This window comes from Hibiscus syriacus, unplaced genomic scaffold (assembly GCF_006381635.1).
Source record: "Hibiscus syriacus cultivar Baekdansim isolate YM2019G1 unplaced genomic scaffold, ASM638163v2 tig00110195_pilon, whole genome shotgun sequence".
NCBI lineage: Eukaryota > Viridiplantae > Streptophyta > Magnoliopsida > Malvales > Malvaceae > Hibiscus > Hibiscus syriacus.
The window spans coordinates 725499-749443 of NW_024062621.1; the positions used below are offsets into that span (position 1 = coordinate 725499).

Below are 23945 nucleotides of genomic sequence, written 5' to 3' on the forward strand. Positions count from 1 at the left end.
TATTTTTAATAAAAAATTACTTAAAACATTATTGTTTCTATTGGAAATGTTATTATTGGATGCTTTACCGTATTTATTAACATATCCGATAAAATGTTACTTAAAATATTATTTTATTAGATAATATTTTACCAAAAATATTAACAAATAATAATATTTTTGATAATTCATTTTTTTAATCATATATAAGACTGTTGTACGATAGAACTTCCTAATTTAACTAATAATAAATCAACTTTTGTTTTAATAAAATACTTCAATTCGTCTTCTTTTATCATCATTAAATGAAGCTCTTGTCGCCATCAAAATGAAATGAACGGAAGTAAAACCATATCAAAATTTGTTTGCTAACTGAACCTGAACCTCATAGAGTCGTGCAGTTGGAGGCTATCTGTGACAACTCATTGATTTTACTAAGTTGTTCTCAAACTGTAATCAAAACCAGACGGTTTCTTCAAATTTCGTCAGCTCAAACGTCATGTTTTTCAATGCCCACCACTTATAAAAACCCATTTCTTTCCCTTGTTAATTACTCTAATTCCGACGCTCGGAAAAGATCAGACAAAAAAACACAAGATTCTATCTTCTAATACGCGCCGCAGCCGTCACCACCATGCCACAACCTCATTTCCTCCTACTAACCTACCCCGCACAAGGTCATATAAACCCTTCCCTCCAATTCGCCAAGCATCTCATACGTATCGGCGTGCGTGTCACTTTCATCACCACCATCTCAGCCAGCCGCCGCATGACGAAAGTCCCCGCCGCTCAAGGCCTTTCCTTTTCACCCTTTTCCGATGGCTACGACGACGGAATTAAGCCCGGCGATGACCCCGAGCGTTACTTATCTGAATTCAGACGTCGAGGCAAAGAAGCTCTCTCCGACCTTATAATAACTAATGAAAACGAAGGCAAACCCATCACCTGCATCATTTACTCCTTGCTCCTAACTTGGGCGGCGGAGGGGGCGCGTGAACATCACATCCCATCGGCTCTCCTTTGGATTCAACCCACCACAGTTTTCGACATCTACTATTTTTACTTCAACGGATACGAGTCCACCATTAAAGACCAAGCCGATGAGTCCAACTCGAAGAGTTTGATAAAATTACCTGGGCTGCCGCCACTCGCAACCCGCGACCTTCCCTCGTTTTTCTCTGCTTCAAATGTTTACAACTGGGGACTGTCGATGTTCCAAGAGCAAATGGAAGTTCTCTATGAAGAACCCAACGCTAAAATCCTCGTTAACACCTTCGATGCTTTGGAACCCGAAGCATTAAAAGCCATTGACAAGTTTAAAATGATAGCATTCGGTCCCTTGATCCCATCTTCTTTTCTTAAAGATCAATTGGATAGTTCCTTAAGAACTGATCTTTTTCAATGCGATTCAAACGAGTATCTCCAATGGCTAGACTCGAAACAAAAATCGAGTGTGGTTTACGTATCATTCGGAAGCATGTCAGTGTTGGCCAAGCAACAAGTGGAGGAAATCGCTCGAGCTTTGATAGATAGTGGGCGACCGTTTTTGTGGGTGGTGAGAAATCAGAAATTAAGAGGGGAGGAAGTGACGGAAGAAGATAAACTTAGTTGCAGGGAAGAAATAGAGCAGTTTGGGATGATAGTCCCATGGTGTTCACAAGTGGAAGTGTTGTCTCATCCGTCGTTGGGTTGCTTCGTGTCGCATTGCGGGTGGAACTCGACGTTGGAGAGCTTGGTTGCCGGCGTGCCGGTGGTGGCGTTTCCACAGTGGACTGATCAAGGGACAAATGCAAAGCTGATCGAAGATGTGTGGAAGACGGGGGTGAGAGTGAGTGCTAATGAAGAAGGGATAGTGGAACGTGGTGAGTTTGTTAGGTGCTTGGATTTGACGATGGGCGATGGAGAAAAAGGGGAGGAAGTGAGAAGGAATGCTGAAAAATGGAGAGACTTAGCGAGGGAGGCCGCCGTGGATGGTGGTTCCTTGGACATGAACCTTAAGGCTTTCGTTGATGATGTTACTCAAGGTTGCAAGTAAATTTAACTACATTGATCATTAAATTTGTGTTTAATTTTGATCCTCATCTTTCTAGTCTCTTGACGTTTATCTTTTAGTACAATCCATTCTATAATTGTAATCTTATAAATAACGACATTGTAAAGCTCATAATATATAACGGACAGAAAGTTTATCTCTCCTCAATTTGTGTTTGTCTCTTCTCTCTCTTCTATTTTTTTCTTTTCGAATAAATACAAATTTTTATTTATCCAAAAGTAGTCAATCTGCTACAAATAATTAACCACTATACATCTCAACAAGCTAAACCAATCCAGCACCCTATACCAATTCAAAAATCTAAATCAGATTTCACTATGCATAACATGTTATTAATTGAACTTATACTGTTAATATCTTTACCCAGTAGCTATCACCGAACCGCATCCCGCACCTGGTTGATTAGTTCATGCACCGAGCACTGCTTCCTTTGAAAGATTCTCATGTTTCTCTCTTTCCAAACAAAATAAAAAATCGAGTTACATGTAATCTTCAACAGAGCGGTAAGAACTTTCCTTTAAACCTGTTGATTGCCCACTTAAACTAAAATTTCCAACGCCCCGATGCATATTGCAAATCGCCAAAACCATGGCCTAAATCGCTTTCGAGTACGAGCACCCGAAGAACATACGATCCCTTGTCTCCTGCTCACTACGTACCACAAAAAACACAGCCCTTCTCAACTTGAAGACCAAAGAAACTAGCCTACTCCTCGTAGGCAACCAGTTCAATGTTACCTCTCTTCTATTTTTATCATTTACTTAACACGTTATCAGTATAAATTGTTTAACAATAGGAATTCATTCGCAACAATGATCAAATTTATCATTCATATTTTTTTATTTGATATCCTAAACTATAAGATACAAAGATTTATATGAAGTTTTTATTTATTTAATTTTTCTCAACATTTTTTTGTATATAAAACTGTACTACTACACTTCATCTACATCACACACTTCGGCTACCGCTGTGTTAGTGTTATGATCACATGCATATGAGTGCATGGATGTGATTTTATGTTATTGTTTAGTTACAAGCTGTTAGTTTGTTATGAATCAGTTTTATTCATCTTGTATAAATACAGACTCTCTAGCTCAAGAGAGACCAGGTCTTTCATTAATGAAATTGCAGAGAGTTATATCTCTCATTTTTTTCATTTCTCTGTTTCTTGAGATAGCTCAAATGTTATCTTGTCATGGTATCATTCGCCAATCATGGTGGTTGTGCTTCTTCCGCTGTTGTTTTTTTTTCATTTATGCAGTCTTCTTGATTCTTCTTTGTCTTTTTCTTGAGTCTTGTGTTAAGCTCAAGATTATCTTGATATTGTGTGTCTCGTGATTCTTTACTGCTGAAAGCATTTCTTGTTTTTTTTGTCATCATGGTTGACTTGACAATTAATCCCACCCGTGATTCTGAGGACGTGTCTCCAAATACTTCCTCTTTAAGTCCGGGAGCTTTGCGAGGAATGCTTGGTGTTCAACACATACCAAAGCATGATACGGTTAAACTCACTGAGTCCACCTATATTCTTTGGAAGCATCAGATAACTATGATAATTGATGGTTATGGGTTGTTGAAATTTATTTCTGCTGGTTCTACTGTACCTGATGAGTTTCTTACAAATGCAGTTGGTCAACTTGAAGAAAATCCAGATTTTGCAGCTTATCGTCAACAAGATAAGCTTTTTGCTTCTTGGATTTTAACCACTGTAAGCACTAAGGTTCTTCCTCATTTGACTGGTCTCACAACAACGTTGTCAATATGGAACACTATAGCTCGACTTTTTGGTGCTCGATCCAGTGCAAAGATCTCTTCTCTCTGGCATAATCTACATTCTCAACGCAAGTCTGGATTGACTATAAGAGAATATCTTGCTAAGGTCAAGTCTATTTGTGATTTGTTGAATGCTGTCGGGAGTGTGGTTACTGAACAAGAACATGTTAGTGTGGTGTTAGCTGGGTTATCAATGGAGTTCGAATCCATCATTGCAATTGCGTCACGTGAAGCGTTGTCTCTTGATGTGCTTACTGAGATGTTGTTAGATTGTGAAGCTCGATAGAAGGTGTTCTTGAGTGAGGGTATTTCTGCTAACCTTGTTGTTCGTTCTAGAGAAGGCAATACTATTGAAATCAATACTCATGGATCTCAAGATTCTGCCGCTGAGTCATCACAGGGTCATGCATCTCGTGGTCAGATGAATAACAATCGAGGTCGAGGTCGAGGGTGTCATCAAGGTTCGAATCGGTCTCAGTGCCAGTTGTGCGGTCGATTTGGGTATGTAGTTCAAAAATGCTATCATAGGTTTGATAGGGAGTACACGGGGGTATCTGAATCAGATTCGTCAACTGAAAATGCTTCAAAATCATCTACTGAGAATTCTACCAAGCATGTACAATCTGCCAGACAACTGTATGCTCATACCTTAACCTCTATGCCTCCACCTTCATCCTTTGTTCCCACACCATTTTATTTTCCTTCGCCATATGCTCCTGCGTACTATCCTTTTCCTGGTACTTCTCCTGGCTTTCATTCAGATACTTCTCGCTTCTCTCATTGTGCATCGCATTCTTTTTTGGCTCCTGGGGTCAGCAGCTTATGTTTCTACTATCCCAACTTCTTCGGGTTCTAACTCCTCAGTGTCTGTGGATTCTTTGTGGTACCCTGACACCGGAGCTACTCATCATATAACGAATGATTTGTCTTTATTTCAATCATGTACCATCTATACTGGAGGTAGTTCCTTGCTCATGGGTAATGGTGAGGGAATTTCAATCACGCATGTAGGTCAAGGTTTTTTGAGCTCTAGTAAAAAACCTTTAATTTTACAGAATATGTTGCATGTGCCTAACATAAAGAAAAAGTTGCTATATGTTTCTCAGTTCACTCGTGATAATGGTGTGTTCATGGAGTTTCATCCCTCTGAATATCTTGTGAAGTATGCTCAGACTCAAGTAATTCTACTTCGAGGGAGGCTCACGGATGATGGGTTGTATCAGCTGCTGCCTTGTGAGGATCAAAGGCTTTCTTGCTTGGTGAATAATGTCTCAAAGTCACCTGTGTCTTTGAAGTTATGGCATCAGCGTCTTGGTCATCCATCTCTTGATACTGTTCAGCGTGTTTTGAAGTCGTGTAATCTTGTTTTCAATAAAACTGAAGCAGTGAATGTGTGTTCTGCTTGTATGTAAGGGAAATCTCACAAGTTGCCCTTTGGTAAATCATTGACTGAGTATAATGAACCTTTTTAACTTATTGTTTTTGATGTTTGGGGTCCAGCCCCTCTCTCTTCCACTGATGGATTTCTTTATTATGTCTCTTTTGTTGATGTTTGTAGTCGTTATACCTGGATGTATCTCTTGAAACGTAAATCTGAGGTGGCTCATTGCTTTCTTGATTTTGCAAAATTTGTTGAAGTACAGTTTGGATATAAAATTAAAGCTCTTCAAACTGATGGTGGTGGGGAATATCAACCACTTCGAAAATGGTTCTGTGCCAATGGAGTGCAGCATCGTCTCTCGTGCCCTGGTACCTTGGAGCAGAATGGTAAGGCTGAGAGGAAGCATAGGCACATTGTTGAAACAGGATTGACAATGTTAGCTCAGGCTTCTTTACCTCAGAAATTTTGGAGTCATGCCTTTGTTTCTGCTGTTTATCTTATCAATCGATTACCCACATCTGTTTTGCATGGCAAGTCTCCCTTTGAAGCTTTGCATTGTATCTTGCCAGATTATTCCTTTTTCAGGGTGTTTGGATGTGCTTGCTATCCTTGCTTGCGTGTGTTTAATCGTCATAAGCTGGATTTCAGGACAAAGTAAATGTCTTGAATTAATTAAGGAATCTAAATAAGCATAGGTATTGGACTACATTTAAAAGTAATGGAACATAATTTAAGTGAGTTGATCAACCCTAAAGCTATATCAATACCTGGATGGCATAGATATTACTGGAATACGTGTTCGTCTTCTCAAGTTTGGCTCAATGATAAATTTTGGAATTTTAAACTCAGCTCAACTCTAGATCACATTCAGTACAAAGAATTAGACGTTTGTTTGATAAATCAACCACGAATATCAAACTGAACTGAACGAAAGTACAATATGTATCTGAAATTCAGGAACGCTTGAATTACTCTGGAAAATCTCGAAGTATCTGGAATGAACTTGAATGCTAAATAAATTAAGTAACCACAAGGACTGAGGATTGAATAAGTGATTTGGATGAATCTGGAAATGTTAATGAACATACATGATGTAATGTTCTTATGGATTATGAATTACAAAATCAAGTACGCCAGTATTTCATGATATGGTGAAAGCGTGAACATGAAATAAAGACATTGGAAGATTTATTCAACGTTAATTTCGAAGATGATATATGAACAAGAATTTGTGGTATTAAAGAGTAAATACCCTAGAAGGAAAATGAATTGACCAGTCGACATAGATTGTTAAGGTTCTGAATCTTCGTTGTTAAGTTGTTCGATTATCCGATCAATTGATATGGATGTAAAAGATTCTGAATACCCTTCTTATTACGTACAACTTCTGAAAACTGTCCGAATAAGATATGATCCTGATAATTCACATTCTGAATAACTGATGATTCCGTCAGTTATTGAACTTTTTACAATAGTGATTCTAAATTCCGACATTCTATCGGTATACTGAAGATCCATGTTTCTCTACTTGCTAAGATTATCCAATAACTCTGAATAATATTTGTAAACTCTGGTGTGTTCCCTACTCATATAATTATTTTATCTGATTTCTGACTTGAATTCTGTTATGATACATGACCTGAATTTTGTTCTGATTTCTGATCCGGATTCTGTTATGATATCTGTTATGAATTCTGTTTTGATTTCTGATATCTCCGTTTAATGATGGAAAATGTTTTAATTGGGGGGTATTGTTGAAGGAAGAATTTCGCAGGTTCCTTGGCTTTGTGCTCAGGGCCTTATATGATGTGTTGGGTTGGGTGTATGGTTCTGGGGAACCTATACATTCTGATGTGATGGGATAGGGGTATATATATATATATGTTTTAAAAGATCTATGTCATTTTACTGGTTTTACGAGAACACACTAGAAAACCTATTCTGATCTCTTGAACCTAGACATCTGAAATATTTCCATCTGAAATGAATACTATCTGTTACTACCTGCGATATCAATGGACCTCAGTGATGAGCTAGCCATCAATCGAGATGCAAGGGAGCTTTCAACATCGATCCCAACATGAATGTGGCAAAATGAAATCGTGAGGGATCTCTTATTCGTTGGGGCTCAAAGCAGGAGTCCAGAGGAAGACAAAGGCATACATTGAACCTTCAAACAGAGACTGGATGACACACAACAAAGCAATTTTTTCATCAGAAGCTATTGCTACAGCAGAACCCCTGAACTGGGTCAGCAGGTCCTTGTTTTCTGAAGGGTCTCCAAAATTTTCTGTCCATGATGAAAAAATTAGGGTATTATAATAGTTTTATTATTTTTATAATTATTTTTTGTTTTGATTCAGATTGCAATAGTACAAAGGTTTCTCCAACTTTAATTTGCAGGTAATTGTTTGTTTTCTTTTAAATTTATTTTCTTGGTAGTTAAATATGTTTTTTTCGATATTGTTGAATTTATATGGTTTAGGGTTAGTTTTATTATTCGATTTCTGATTTTTTGCTAAATGTTGTTGCTTTTTACAAAATAATTGTTAGTTTTTTCTTTTAAATTTTTCTAAACACTGTTGTTTTATACAAAATAATTGTTAATTTTTTCTTTTAAATTTTGCTAAACGCTGCTGCTTTTATTATTCGATATTGTGCAATCTGATTGGAAAGCTCATTCAAAAACATGTGCATGTTTTGTTTATTTTTCACATTGATAATTCTTCATTTAATAAATAAATGTTGCTGATGTAAAATTTCACATTCACAAGGTATGCTCAAACTCTGTTATGTTTTTATGCTTCCTTTATGTGCATGTGTTTGTGAATTCTGAATTTATATCATTCTTTTTGTTTATGTTAATTTATTTACATTTCCATTTAAACTGATTGAAAATATTGTTATTAGCATCATTTTAGTGTAAGTTTGCAAAATTCTGCAATTTAGCATAATTATCAATGTAGTTGGATTGCAAATGAATCATTCTCTCAGTGTAACCTAACTGTTGTGTTTATGAATTAAGTTGTAGAATGCTCTGCCAGTGGAGAGCAGTTGTGGTTTAATTCGCATTTGCAATTCCCTTTAATATCTAAGAGCAATCGATTGCAAAAGTTGGTGAAAGTATTTATAATATTTTTTTATATATTTTAAGATGATACAAGGTTTGGATTGGATTGAGATTGCTACAACGAAATATTCCACAAGTCATATTATTATCTTATTATTTTTATTTTCTGTAAACATTTAAACATTTTTATATTTATAGAAATGAAATTATTATGTATTTAGTGAAATATTTGTTTAAATCTTATTATTTTGCAATAAGTGAACCATTTTATTTTTTATTTAGATTTGTATAAATAATTTTATTTTAATTTATATTGTCATTAAAAATGTCATAGAATATAAATTATTTGTGTTTTGCTACAATATCTCTTTCGTCACGTATAAGTTGCTTTTAATGCATTATTTGTGACAATATAAATTATCAATAAAGAAATCTTATTTAATTTAGTGACGTAACCAACTGTCATAGAATATAAATTATAAAATGACATTATGCATAAACGTCATTCATAATATTATTATGTAACATTTATATTATGTCACTAAAAATGTGATAATATATATTTCGTCACATATAGGTTGATTTTAATGTATTATCCATGACGATATAAATCATCAATAACGAAATTTACATAATTTAGTTACATAATTAGTTGTCATTGAATATTAATTATACAGTGACGTTATATATAAATGTCAACCATGCTACTATTAGGTGACGATATACTACGTTACTAACAATGTGACAATTTTATGTTCGTCATGTATACAATGAAATTATTGTGTTATTGGTGACGATATTATTTATTAATAACGAAAATGTATATCATTTGTGACAAAAGTATTTGTCACTGAATGCAAATTAAAATGTGACGTTATCAATTAGCGTCACTATATATTTAATAATATATGACGATAACACATACATCGTCACTTTTGACTTTTAGTGACACACCTAGGGTGACGATCGTCGTGACATTGACTTTTACGTTACAAAATACATCTAGTGACATAAATTGAAATTTTAGTGACAATAACTTAGATGCCACTAATAAGAAAATTTGTTGTGGTGATAATATATCCTTATTTAATTCATTAACGATATTCCTGGGTTTCAAATGCTCATCTTCAACGATGGCAGACACTGCAACAACAACGTGTTATCTTCAATCCTTCTTCGCTTCCCTGTTAGACTTCGACCCCTATTATGATTGTTAACAAAGTCTGCATAGTTGTCGCTGCGAAACTTAATCAGCTGCCGAGCTACATCGATCTCCGACTGTGAAAACCCAGACGTTCCGACATCATCGTTGCATGCAAATGAAAGCTTCGGCATGATCGTAAAGTATGTGTGATAGCCAAAGAATTAGGGCTTTTGTAGCAAAGGTCGTAATGAGAGGGAAATTGCTTGGCATTGGCCATTGGGAAGGAAATGGGTGATCTAGACACGTAGTGGTTCAGGTTTGTGTACTACAACAATATGATATTTTAATGGGTAAAGTACACCCAAAGGTCATTGAACTATTTTCAATTGATTGGTTTAGTCATTTAATTTTTAAAAATTATACAATAGTTATTTAAAAGGGAGTTTCGATTAAAGAAATTGAAGGAAAAACCTGCAAAAAATAAAAAAAACCATGAGAAAAAGATAAAAATAAAAAGTAAGATGATCAAAGAAGAGAACAGAGAGCTTACCTATTCGATCAGAAGTATCCACGGTGATTGAGACATTCGATTGTAGATTCGAACTGTGAAGACGAAGCTTGGATGATGGAAAAGTACGTAGCACAAAAACTTAATTACCGTATCCAACAGCGGGGAGACCAACGAGAGGAAGCAGAGGATTTTCGATTAGATTTATTCGACTGAATTGCTCCCATGGTGTTGTGACAAAATTATTGCCTGAAATAGAGTCTCACCGAAATTATTTTCTGATCTAGTGTGAATGTTAAGTACCAGTTAGAAGTCGTCGGAAACACAATGCGTCTTCGAAAAGTTGCTAGGAACACAATGAATCTTTGGAAAGTCACCGAGAAGATAGTGCGTCTTCAGCTTTGTTTAACGACATAAAAACAGGGAAGATGCATTGTGTTTCCGGCGTCTTTTTCAGAAGACGCAGTGTGTTCTCAACGACTCTCTAGTTATTGTAGCATTCACACAATCTCAAAAAATAATTCCGACGATATACTAATTCAACCAATATTTTTTCAAAAACCCTATATCAGCAAATCAACGAAATTTACCCACTCATGATATTTACCGATAAACTATTCCTGAATTCGAGCTAAGCAAGTGGTGAATTTAGTTTCTTTCTTTTGAAATGATTATTCAGAACTCAAAACGATATTATTTTAGGGACATTCGATTCATGATTTGCTGACAACCCGAATCCTCCAAAAAAAAATCAACGTATTTTTATATTTCTATTTTTAAAATGTGATTCAATTTAATTGTTCCTTCAATTTCTTTTTATTTTGACCATTTTAATTTCTAATTTCATTTAATTTAGTCATGTTTTACATATTAGTTGCCTCTTTGGTCTCTATAAGTTCGTAAATAATTTTCTCATGATGTTCAACTCTTATTTACGGTTGTCAATGGTATTTCTATTGTTTAATCTCTATTGTAGTTCATTTACTGATATAAACAAATTTATTCATATATATCATTTGTTTGAATTTTTTATATAAATTTTAATATTTTCCTTACATGATTCATATATGATTTTTAGTGACTAATTTATTGTGTCAATAATTATATAAAAATATTCTGATTATGTGTGTAATTTACTAGCATTCGCCATCAAAATGATAATAATAAAAGTATGGAACTGAAACCATATCTCAAGTTGTTGGCTAACTGAATTTGAACCTCACACAGTCTGATACCTTAAGGTTTCCAACTGTAATAAAAACCAGCCAAATTCTGCAAAATTCGTCAGCTCAAACGTCATCTTTTTCAATGCCCACCACTTATTAAAACCCGTTGCTTTCCTCCATAACGAAAGACCATCCGATTTATTCCAACCTCGCGCCAATACGCGCCACCGTCATCACCATGGCACAACCTCGGTTCGTCCTAGTAACGTTTCCTATACAAGGCCATGCCCTCCAATTCGCCAAGCATCTCATACATATAGGGGTGTATGTCACTTTCATCACCACCATCTCAGTCGCCGCATGACGAAAGTCCCTGCCGCTCAAGGCCTTTCATTTTTAACCTTTTCCGATGGATACGACGACGAAGGAAGCCCGGGGATGACCTAGGACATTACTTATCTGAATTCAAACGTCGAGGCAAAGAAGCTCTCTTCGACTTTATAATAAGTAATGAAAACAAAGGTAAACCAATCACTTGCATCATCTACTCCTTGCTCGTTTCTTGGGCGGCGGAGGTGGCGCGTAAACATCACATCCCATCGGCTGTCCTTTGGACTCAAGCCGCCACAGTCTTCGACATCTACTATTTCTACTTCAACGGATACGAGTCAGCCATTAAAGACCAAGCCGATGAATCCGAATCCAAGCGTTTGATAAAATTACCAGGGCTGCAGCCACTCGCAACCCGCGACCTTCCCTCGTTTGTCACCGCTTCAAATGTTCACCATTGGGGACTCTCGTTGTACCAAGAGCAAATGGAAGTTATCGCTGAAGAACCCAACGCTAAAATCCTCGTTAACACCTTCGATGCTATGGAGCCCGAAGCATTACGAGCTATCGAAAAGTTTAAAATGATAACAATCGGTCCCTTAATCCCATATATTTTTCAAGAACTGATCTTTTTCAATGCGGTTCAAACGATCATCTCCAATGGCTAGACTCGAAACAAAAATCTAGCGTGGTTTACGTATCATTCGGAAGCGTGGCGGAGTTGGCCAAGCAACAAGTGGAGGAAATCGCTCGAGCTTTGATAGCTAGTGGGCGACCATTTTTGTGGGTGGTAGGAAATCAGAAATTAAGAGGGGAGGAAGAGACGGAAGAAGATAAACTGAGTTGCAGAGAAGAATTAGAGCAGTTTGGGATGATAGTCCCATGGTGTTCACAAGTGGAAGTGTTGTCTCATCCGTCTTTGGGTTGCTTCGTGTCGCATTGCGGGTGGAACTCGACGTTGGAGAGCTTGGTTTGGCGGCGTGCCAGTGGTGGCGTTTCCTCTGTGGACAGATCAAGCGACGAATGCAATGCTAATCGAAGATGTGTGGCAGACTGGGGTGAGGGTGAGTGCTAATGAAGAAGGGATAGTGGAACGTAGTGAGATTGTTAGGTGCTTAGATTTGACAATGGGGGATGGAGAAGAGGTGGAGGAAGTGAAAAAGAATGTTGAAAAATGGAAAGAGTTAGCAAGGGAGGCCGCCATGGATGGTGGTTCCTTGGACATGAACCTTAAGACTTTTGTTGATGATGTTGCTCAAGGTTGCAAGTAAAATTTAACTTTTATTTAATTATTTCTATTATGGCTTGAATTAAAAATAAGGCTTAAAATTAATTTTACGTGTCTAAAAATTTTTTCGTTAAAAATAAATACTTAATGTTTTATCCATTATACTTTTAGATGTTTTATAATTTCAAAGTTATATTTTTAGGTGTCTTAACTGTAACAACTATTAAAAAAATACTATTATATAACATATAATTTTTTATTTTAAAAATACACTTCAAATTAAATATTTTTTAAAACCAAATATTTTCTGAAATTATAAAAAAAATCCTGAAAAAAATCTTAATTTCAATCACTTACCACTGTCCCCGCCACCAATACCGACGATCCATACAAAAAATCTGACGGCATTCGAACGCCCGAACTCCCACTAATTGAACCTCCATGCCTCATGCGGTGATTGCAACGGAAAATCGACTATCACATCGTGGATAACCCCTTTAAGTTGATCGTGAAATCTTATATTTACACTACCGTTGGGTGTTTGACCAGTCGCGAAAATAAGGGATTTCGACAATTGGGTGGTTGTTCGGTCGAACAACAACGAGTGGTCAACTGGTTGACAACGTTGGTGGTGATTGACGGTGCTAAGGGATTAAAATTACGATTAAAAGAGATTTTGGGTTGTTTTTATAGTAATTTTACAAAATTTTGAGTTTTTTAAATAAATTATAATTTTAAAATTTTAAAATTAAAAAATTTATAAACACGACACATGTCACTTAACAGCCGTTACGTTCGGACACCTAAAAGTGTAACGTCAGAAACATTAGACATTTATTTTTAATAAAAAATTCTTTAAACACTTAATGTTAACTTTAAATATATTTTATGCATTTATTTTTACATTAATCCTTCAATTATCAGTTTTGTGTTGAATTTGGATCCATAATAAGTTGGGTTCGAATTGTTATAAACAATATTTATGAAGATGTACTTTACCTCTCATCTTCTTAGTCCCTTGGTTTTTTTTAGTTTTTCGTATTATCCCCTTTTGTTCGTACGATTATTGCCTTATAAATAGTAAAGTTATAAAGTTTATAATATACAATAGATAGAAAATTTAGAGCCCCTTAAGTTCAATCTCACAAACTTTTAAAATTCAATGAATTTTTCAAGGGTCACTCCAAGCTTAAGATATGAATTTATTAAGAACATTTAATAATTTATTTTACTAATTTTATAAATTTATTAAGTTATTCTTAGAAAAGACTACTCAAATCTTATTGCAAGATATATTTCGATAAATTATAAACTCAAGTGATTATAAACCTTAAATACTTAAGTAAATGCTTAAGACTTATTCTAATAATCATTTATGATTTGCATAATATATATTTTTAATAGATTTGTAATAAAATTAATTAAAAATCTAAATGTTACTTTAATGATTAGTTTATTTTTTAGATTGATTTAGAGTGAGTACAATGCAATATATGTTTAAAGATGTCTCAACCATTTGACATTGAACGTTCACATTTACAGTATTCATGATGCTCGAACCCAGAATCTTAAAGAATAACAACAATTTCTTTATCATCGAAGTCATTTGATTCGTGATTAGTTTAATTTTTTAAATATTATGAGTTGATTCGGTCTGTATTATATTTAAAGGCTAATTTTTGAGTCATAGTCGTTTTGTGAACAACACGGAAATCATACAATAAGAATGTAACTTGTTTATCTGAAAGTGCTTGTGTTTACCAATCACTTAATAAATTCTCCATCAAATTAAACTCGAAAAATTTATTTATCAGGTAACTTCTAACTATCATGTTATATTCTTAAACATATACTTCGAAATTACTAACACCACAAAACAACATAATAACATTTTAATTATAAAGATAAACGTTCAAAAATTATGTACATAATATCTAGTAAGTGATCTTAATGATAAAATGGAATGATATTTTCTTTAAAGATTTTAAATTCGAACAATTGCATTCAACGATAGAGCTTCCATAGGGCCCAAAGGGGTCTCAGCCCAATTTTTTTACCGTTTCATGGGGGAAATATTAAACAATTAAACTTAGTAAAAAAATTTTATTTTAAAAACTTAGAAAATCACGGGGATATACAATTATTAGTATTAAAAGAGAAAACAAATGTTTTAATAAACAAATATTCACACTATTGAAAAATCTGATTCTTATCATTTAATTCTGGTAAAGTACGAAAGTCCCTTTATGCAGAATAAAAAAAAGATATTTTATCTAAATAGAAAAATACTAATTGATGTATATTATATGGAGTATATATTATTTTTTTGATGTTACTGAAATCAGATTGTATCACTCGAATAAATTAAGATGATTTAAATGATATTATAAAATCGAGTATGGATATATTTGTGAACTGATAATAATTGAGAATTAAAATATAATTTTTAATAATTATATAAACCGAAACAAACATATTGAATTAAAATCAAATTGATTCCATTATCGATTGATTTAATAATAATTTTTAAAATGATATATAATATTAAAACCAAAATCTAATAGTCCGTAGATGTAATAATTTATAATAATAAAATTCGTATAATATTTATTTAATATATTGTTCAAATAAAGTATATTAGATATCATTGAGTTATATACAAATAATCATTTTCGTCAATAAAGTTTAAAAAAATATAAAATACTTATTAAATTTATTAAAATATTATAAAATTATTAATAAATTTATCTAAATACTATACAATAATTATTATATTTATCGAATTTTTATAATTTATTACAATATTATGGTGACTATTTTGTAATAATTCATTAAATTTAATGACATTTTATAATTTTTAAAACACTAATAGGGAAAATGGTTATTTGAGTATCGTTTAGTGACATCTGATATGATTTACTCTTTTTTTTGTTTTCTCTTCTCATCCCACTAATAAATCTTTATGTTGAAACGGTTTGCTTAATTCTTTGTTTTCATTCCAGCAATGGAAAACATCAACCACCACCACTTCCTCTTCCTCCCTTTTCTCTTCCTTTCCGCCGTCATCGCCGCCGCATACGACGGCGGTACTATTGTGAAACTGGCTTCATCCTTCAGTCCACCTCCCCCCGGTTGGTCTTCCACCTCTTCCGACAACTACTGCAGCTGGCCAGGCATTAATTGCGACAAATCCAACCGCGTAACGTCCATCAACTTAGCTTCCAAATCCCTGTCCGGTTCACTTCCTCCCGACATCGCCACCTTGTCAGAACTCCGCACTATATCTCTTCAACACAACTCCTTATCTGGGTCCGTCCCATCTTTCGCCAATCTCTCAAACTTGCAAACAATTTTCCTCGACGACAATGCGTTCACATCTGTCTCCCCCGACGCTTTCTTCGGGTTAACTAGTCTTCAAACGCTGAGTGTAAGTGAAAACACGAAGCTGAATCCATGGACTTTCCCAGATTTGTCCCAATCGACAAGCCTCGTCCAAGTTCAACTAGACAACACCAACTTGTACGGCACCTTACCCGATGTTTTCGAATCTTTGAACAGTTTAGAAAGTATAAGGTTGTCTTACAACAACTTGAGCGGTACATTGCCGGCTTCTCTCGGCGGTTCGATGATTAAGAATCTCTGGATCAACAATCAGATCGTTGGGTTCACAGGTACTTTAGATGTTTTATCCAGCATGACACAGTTGTCTCAGGTCTGGGTTCATAAAAACATGTTCACCGTTCAGATCCCAGATTTTTCTAAATCTGTGGGTCTTTTCGATCTTCAGCTTAGAGAAAACCAGTTGACTGGGCCTGTCCCGGGATCTTTAATTAATCTTCCCAGTTTGAAGAATGTTTCATTGTCAAATAACAAATTGCAGGGACCTTTTCCAAAGTTTCCTAGCTCAGTTGAGAGCATTGCTGTTAATGGGACCAATAATTTCTGTAATGATAATGGAAATCCTTGTGATCCTCAAGTTACCACATTGCTTGAGATTGCTGGGGGTTTTGGGTACCCTGTTTTCCTTTCTGATGATTGGGCTGGAAATGATGCTTGCCAATTGGTTTTCGTTACTTGTGATTCGAAAAAAGCTGTGATTACTGTCAATCTCGCGAAGAAAAATCTGGTCGGGACGATTTCTCCGGCGTTTGCAAATCTTACAATGTTGAAGAACTTGAATCTGAATGATAATAATTTAACAGGTCCCCATCCCTGATGGTCTTACCAAGTTGAGTAGTTTGCAGCTTATCGATGTGTCTAATAATAATCTTACCGGAGACATGCCAAAATTTTCAAATAAGGTGAAGTTTGCTTACTCGGGGAATAGTTTACTAGGAAAACCGACAGATTTTGGTGATGGAGGAACTCCAGGTTCCAGAGGGTCTAGTGGAGGTTCGGATAGTAACTCAAAAAATGGTGCCAATGGTAAGAATTCCGTAGCTCTGATTGTCGGTATTGTCATTGGTGTATTGGTTTTCGTTGCTGTTGTTTGCTTTGTTTCTTATAAGTATGTGATGAACAAGAAGTATGGGAAATTCGGTAAGATGGATGGCAATGCCAGTGATGCCGTGAAGGGCGTAGTTATGAATGGGGTGATCGGTAAAGCAACGAATGGCAACGGAGTGCCTGCTGAAATGCAAAGCCAAAGTAGCGATGATCATAGTGATAGTCATTTCTTCGAGGGTGGAAATGTTGCTACCTCGATACAAGTCCTGAGAGAGGTGACTGATAATTTCAACGAGGCTAATGTATTAGGACGAGGGGGTTTCGGGGTTGTGTATAAAGGTGAAATGCCTGACGGCTTGCAGATTGCTGTCAAGAGGATGGTGTGTGCAGCGAAAGGTACTAAAGGAATGAATGAGTTTCAAGCCGAAATCGCAGTTCTTACAAAGGTTAGGCACAGGCATTTGGTTGCACTTTTGGGTTACTGTATTAACGGCAATGAGAGGCTCTTGGTTTACGAGTATATGCCTCAAGGTACCCTCAGTCAGCATCTCTTCGAATGGCGAGAAAAGGGCTTTGCTCCGCTCACCTGGAAGCAAAGGGTCACCATCGCACTGGATGTTGCCAGGGGGGTCGAGTATTTGCACTCTTTGGCACAACAAAGTTTCATTCACCGTGATTTGAAGCCTTCAAACATACTTCTAGGCAATGACATGAGGGCAAAGGTTGCTGATTTCGGCCTTGTTAAGAATGCACCCGAGGGAAAGTACTCTTTGGAGACAAAACTGGCAGGAACATTTGGATATCTTGCTCCTGAATATGCTGGTAAATTGATTACTTGAAATTTGTTGAGACTATATGATCTGCTTAGCTCTACATTTTCTCTTTTCTAAATATATGATTCGTTTTTCTTTCGATCTCGATAGCAACTGGAAGGGTGACGATGAAGGTAGATGTGTTTGCATTTGGAGTGGTGTTGATGGAGATAATCACCGGCCGACAAGCTCTAGACGTAACCTTACCTGATGAGAAATCACATTTGGTGACATGGTTCCGCAGGGTTCTAATCAACAAAGACAACATTCCCAAAGTAGTTGATGAAACAATCAACTGTGATGATGAAGAGACAATGGCGATGATCTTCAAGGTAGCCGAGTTGGCCGGTCACTGCACGGCTCGTGAACCATATCAGAGACCTGAGATGGGGCATGCTGTCAATGTGCTCGGTCCTCTCTTCGAGCAGTGGAAACCCACAACCCAAGAGGATGAGGGAAACTCTGGTGTTGACCTTCACATGAGCCTCCCTCAGTTCCTACAGAGATGGCAAGCAGATGAAGGTACTTCGACGATGTTTGGTGATTTTTCGTACTCCGAAACACAATCGAGCATCCCCGCGAAGCCCTCGGGATTCTCGGCTACATTTAGCTCGTCCGATGGCCGGTGATTGAAATGCATTACCGGACATAATTTCGGGAAGGTATGAGCCAAAAAAGAACCATTTTGAGCTGCTGTCTGAGATGATAGCCAGGAATGGTATTATGGTCATATTATGTTAATCTTTGTTCTTGTTGTTTCTTCAAAAGCTAGCCAATTGATTTGTTTTTGTTTGCTGGAACATTCACATAGGAAAAATGGGTTTTGGAGGGAGAGAGAACTTGTATAATGTATTCGAATTTGTTTTATTATTTCAAAAGTTCATGAATCAAATCGAACCGAATCCGATTAATTTATACCATATATATATATATATATTCAATCAAGGAGACAAGAAGACCTACCATATATAATACTTCATAATCTTTAGGCTTTACATGTACATTATCAGTAACATAAAATCTTTGTTTCATGATCTTCTTCTTGATTGTAATAAACTAAAGAAACTCACCAACATCATTGATCTAATCTCAGCTACTTCTCACTTAAATTTACCCAAAATTTCTTCTTTATAAAGCAAACAACTCTTCAGGGGCCATATCCATCGCATTACAGAAGACAGAACCTGTTCGATAATATAGACAATGGCGGCTCTTCTTGCAACAATCCTCTTGTCCTCTCTCCTTTCTGTCTTCTGTAAGTCATTCGATGTTACAAATGCCGTCTTTTTGTTGTGTTTTTTCGTTTTACCACATTTTGATTGAATTTAACCCTGTCGTTTTTTTCATGGTGGAACAGCGGCTGATATCTCGAGTAAAATAGGGGTAAACTATGGTCGAAAAGGGGAAAATTTGCCATCACCATATCGAACCATCGAGACTGTGAGATCGATGAATGTAGGCCGGATGAAGCTCTATGATTCAGACCATGAAATATTGATGCTTCTTTCAGGGACCAACATTCATGTGTCCACTATGATTCCAAATAATGACATAATCCGCATTGCATCAAGCCAAGCAGCTGCTGAACAATGGGTTCAAAGCAATGTCCTGAATTTCTACCCCAACATTATGATCCGGTTCGTGTTGGTCGGCAACGAAGTCCTCAGCCACAACTGGAGAATTTGGCCTAGCCTTGTGCCTGCAAGGCGTAAGATTAAGAACTCTCTGAATGCTCATGATATTAAGAACGTCAAGGTCAGTACCCCGCTAGCGATGGACATATTGTAGTCAACTTTTCCGTCATCGGGTGGTGAATTTCGGTCCGATATAAGGGATACGGTGATGGCACCGTTGCTGGGGTTTTTGAACGGAACCAAATCATTTTTCTTCATCGATGTTTACCCTTATTTAGCATGGTCTACTAATTCGAGGAACATCAGCTTAGATTTTGCTCTTTTTAGAGGGAGAGTGAACCAAACTGACCATAAAACTGGCTTAGTTTACACAAATCTGTTAGACCAAATGCTCGATTCGGTCATTTTCGCGACGAGAAAACTCGGGTACCCTGATATCAGGCTCGCGATAGGCGAAACAGGTTGGCCTACTGCAGGGGATGCTGATCAAGTAGGGGCGAACATCAACAATGCAGCCACTTATAACCGAAAGCTGATTCAAAAAATGACTTCTAAGCCAGCATCAGGGACCCCTGCTAGACCTGGTGTAGTCATACCAACATTCATTTTCTCCTTATACGATGAAAACCAAAAGCCAGGTCCAACTACTGAAAGGCACTGGGGGTTGCTGCGTTCGAACGGGATGTCAGTTTACGATATCGATATCACCGGGAGGCGACGTCTCTCCAGTTACAAACCACTGCCTGCTGCCAGAAACAATGTAGCATATAGGGGCAAGCTTTGGTGCGAGGTGGCTCCGGGTGCCGATGCGTCAAACTTGTCATCGGCGTTGGCGTATGCTTGTAGCCAAGGTAACCAAACTTGTGCTGCATTGAACCCCGGTCAACCGTGTTATGAGCCGGTATCGGTGTTTTGGCATGCAAGTTATGCATTCAGCTCATACTGGGCTAAGTTTCGAAAACAAGGTGCAACCTGTTACTTCAATGGGTTAGCTAGACAAACCAGAAATAACCCAAGTAAGATATTGATTGTCTGATTATTATAACTTTTAGATTTGGTCTTAAATGTCTCTAATTTGGTTCCTTTTCTGTCAGGCCGTGGACGCTGCAATTTCCCAAGTGTTACTCTATGAAGAAGATGATCAGCTGTGATTTCAGACATAGTGGATTCGATTAATATACATAAATATATAGGAGTTTATGTTTCTTGTTAGAATATTGTTAACTCATACTTTTGTAAGGGAATAAGTGTTTTATCACTGAAATCGGGCCACGATAACAAGTTTAGGGTTGAGAGTTTTTTTAGTAGGGTGAAAACAAATCTTTTTAAAGTTTAAGTGTTAATTTAAAAGTAAACTCTTTTTATTAATTTGTCATTTCATCAAATTAAGTGTCAAATGTTATAAATCAATAGTATATGTATCAAAATGTATTTTTTTTTAAAAAATCTGTGAATAAAATTGAAAAAAGTGACTCTTCTTACAGTTTACTGTATTTTTTATTTAAAATTCTTGATCGCTCTCTTAATTTGGTTCAATCTTATTGTTAACTTCTAATATAGCAAATATAAAAAAGGCAGAATAATTTTTTATTTATAATTTCTTTTCAATTTGATTCTTAATTTTAAAAGTATAAAAGAAAATACCCTTAATTAAACAAAAATGTTTTTAATTCTCTAAATCTATAGTTTTTTAAGGACTAAATTAATAAAAATAAGTATGTGGGCTATATTTTGAACTTTTAAATAGTATATGGACTCTATGCATATTTAAACCTAAAATAAAAAATAAAACCGAGAAGGAAAAATGAAAATGAAAACGATTCGTTAAACCGGGTCGCTCTGGCTCTAAGTCTTCAACAAAGGCTAATGTATGCCAATTCTTCATCATCTTCACCAGCTCAAAAACTGTGCCAAGCACCGTTCCATTGTCTCCACCAAACAACTCCAGGCACATTTCATCAAACTCGGCTTGACTCAGTTTATCCATTTAACCAATACTCTTTTAAATGTTTATACCAAATGCAACCTCCTTGAAGACGCTGTCCAACTGTTCAACGAAATGCCCCAAAGAGACCATGTTTCATGGGCTACCATTCTTACTGCTCAAAATCAATCCAATTTACCCAAAAAGACCCTCTCTATATTCCCTTCAATGTTTTCATTTGACAGGTTGTTGCCCGATGATTTTGTTTTCGGTAGTCTTGTTAAGGCTTGTGGTAGCTTGGGGGCTATTAAACAAGGTAAGCAAGTTCACGGCAACTTTACAGTATCACCGTTTTTTGATGATGATGTTGTTAAGTCATCTTTGGTTGATATGTATGCGAAATGTGGATTACCTGATGATGGTCGTTTAGTTTTCAATTCTATTAAGTCGAAAAATATGGCTTCTTGGACTGCTATGATACATGGCTATGCTAGAAAAGGAAGAAAAGAAGAGGCTTTGAAGTTGTTTGCTAGGGTTTCTGTGAAAGATTTGTTTGCTTGGACTGCTTTGATATCCGGGTTAATACAGAGTGGCAATGCAGTTGATACATTTGGTTTGTTTGTCGAGATGAGAAGGAAAGGGATTAGCATAATCGACCCTCTTGTTCTTTCAAGCATAGTTGGTGCTTCTGCTAATTTAGCAATGTTGGAACTGGGAAAACAGGTTCATGGACTTGTTATGCGGCTTGGGTACGAAACTTGCGTGTTTATAAGCAATGCTCTTGTGGATATGTATGCAAAATGTAGTGATATATTGGCAGCAAGAGATGCTTTTTGTAGGATGTCACGAAGAGAAGTTGTTTCCTGGACATCGATAATAGTTGGGGCTGCTCAGCATGGACAAGCCGAGGAAGCATTGTCTTTGTACGATAAGATGGTTTTGAGTGGAGTAAAACCGAATGAAGTGACCTTTGTTGGATTGATTTATGCTTGTAGCCATGTTGGTTTAGTGAATAGAGGCCGCAAACTTTTTAAGTCTATGGTTGAGGATTACAGTATTCATCCTTCCTTGCAGCATTACACATGTTTGCTGGATCTTCTTGGTCGATCCGGATACCTTGTGGAGGCCGAAACTATCATAAACTCAATGCCATTTAAGCCAGATGAACCTACTTGGGCAGCGTTGTTAAGTGCATGTAAACAATATGGAAATGCCAAAATGGCCATTAGGTTTGCTGACCATCTACTTAGTTTGAAACCCGAAGAACCTTCGACTTATATTCTGTTATCTAATGTCTATGCTAGTTCCGGTGTATGGGAACATGCTTCAAAAGCAAGGCACATGCTGGAAGCTCTGGAAGTTAGAAAAAGAACCTGGTTATAGCTACGTCTATTTTGGCAAAGAAAGCCAAACATTTTATGCCGGGGAACCATCTCATCCGATGAAGGATGAGATATCCAGTTTGTTGAATGAGTATGACGTCGAGATGAGAAGAGGTTATGTTCCTGACACCAGCTGGATTCTGCATAACACGGAACACCAAGAGAAGGAGAGGCAACTGTTTTGGCATAGTGAGAGGTTGGCTGTTGCCTATGGGCTTCTTAACTCCGTTCCGGGGACCGTCATACGGATCGTGAAGAATCTCCGCGGATGCGGAGATTGTCACACCGTCTTAAAACTCATCAGTGATATAGTGAGAAGAGAAATCGTTGTCCGGGATGCCAAAAGATATCACCATTTTAGGGATGGGGAATGTTCATGCAATGACTTTTGGTGAGTTTCATCCGTGTTCATTTCCATTGTTGCCTGTTTAGTTTTACACCCCTTTTTCAATTGCATCTAATATAATGTTAAAGTAATTATTTGCGAATGCAGTAAATTGGGTTGAGAGAGTCACCTTTACCTTTACAGTATCCGATTCGGATTAGTCGATCAGTAGATCGGACAATGATTATACCTAAAAAAAAGTAAAATTTGATTTTAATCTATTTTACCTAAGAAATCGGCGAACTTGTATTAAAATTGTTTCTAAAAAGTACGATGTAAAAATATTTATGGGAAGTAATTTTTAAAACTTTAATTAAGATTTAAGTATTTAATATTGTTGTTAAAATATACTTTTAAGAAGATAAAATATCATTTTAAAAGTTAAAAATATTTATTTAAAAAATATTTAAATTCATTAATATTATAAAATATATTAAATTACAATACGATAAAAATATAAAAGTAACTTTTATTAAAAAATAAATTTATAACCATTGTATTTAAGTATTTATTCTATAAAAATATAAAATTTAAAATAATTCTATTTTGAAAATTGACATGTTGAAACATAAATATTTCAAACCAAGTTGGTTAAATATACTTTATGAATGAAAAAAATACTTTATGGATGTTAATTTAATTAAACCAACTTGATTAAATCACATCATTTTAATAGATTGCTTGGAATTGGACCGACTTAATCCATATCCATCCCACAAACGATGAC

At 36.1% G+C, this 23945-nt stretch overlaps 1 protein-coding gene and 4 pseudogenes across 1 annotated transcript; all 5 read left to right on the forward strand.

Moving 5' to 3' along the window:
- The first annotated feature begins 591 nt into the window (after positions 1 to 591).
- On the forward strand, positions 592 to 18742 carry LOC120218188 (phloretin 4'-O-glucosyltransferase-like). Its single transcript, XM_039215158.1, has 3 exons — positions 592 to 2017; positions 17065 to 17071; positions 18731 to 18742. The coding sequence occupies exon 1, from the start codon at positions 614 to 616 to the stop codon at positions 2012 to 2014; it is 1401 nt and encodes a 466-aa protein (XP_039071089.1). The 5' UTR covers positions 592 to 613; the 3' UTR covers positions 2015 to 2017; positions 17065 to 17071; positions 18731 to 18742.
- LOC120218191 lies at positions 11301 to 12698 on the forward strand (annotated as a pseudogene).
- On the forward strand, positions 15640 to 18563 carry LOC120218048 (annotated as a pseudogene).
- A 332-nt stretch (positions 18743 to 19074) lies between the features above and the next one.
- LOC120218189 lies at positions 19075 to 20803 on the forward strand (annotated as a pseudogene).
- Positions 20804 to 21384: 581 nt separating this feature from the next.
- On the forward strand, positions 21385 to 23281 carry LOC120218185 (annotated as a pseudogene).
- Positions 23282 to 23945: the final 664 nt, after the last annotated feature.

Coding starts and splice junctions, on each gene's coding strand:
- LOC120218188 (XM_039215158.1), top strand. CDS start 614: ATGCCACAACCTCATTTCCTCCTACTAACCTACCCCGCACAAGGTCAT.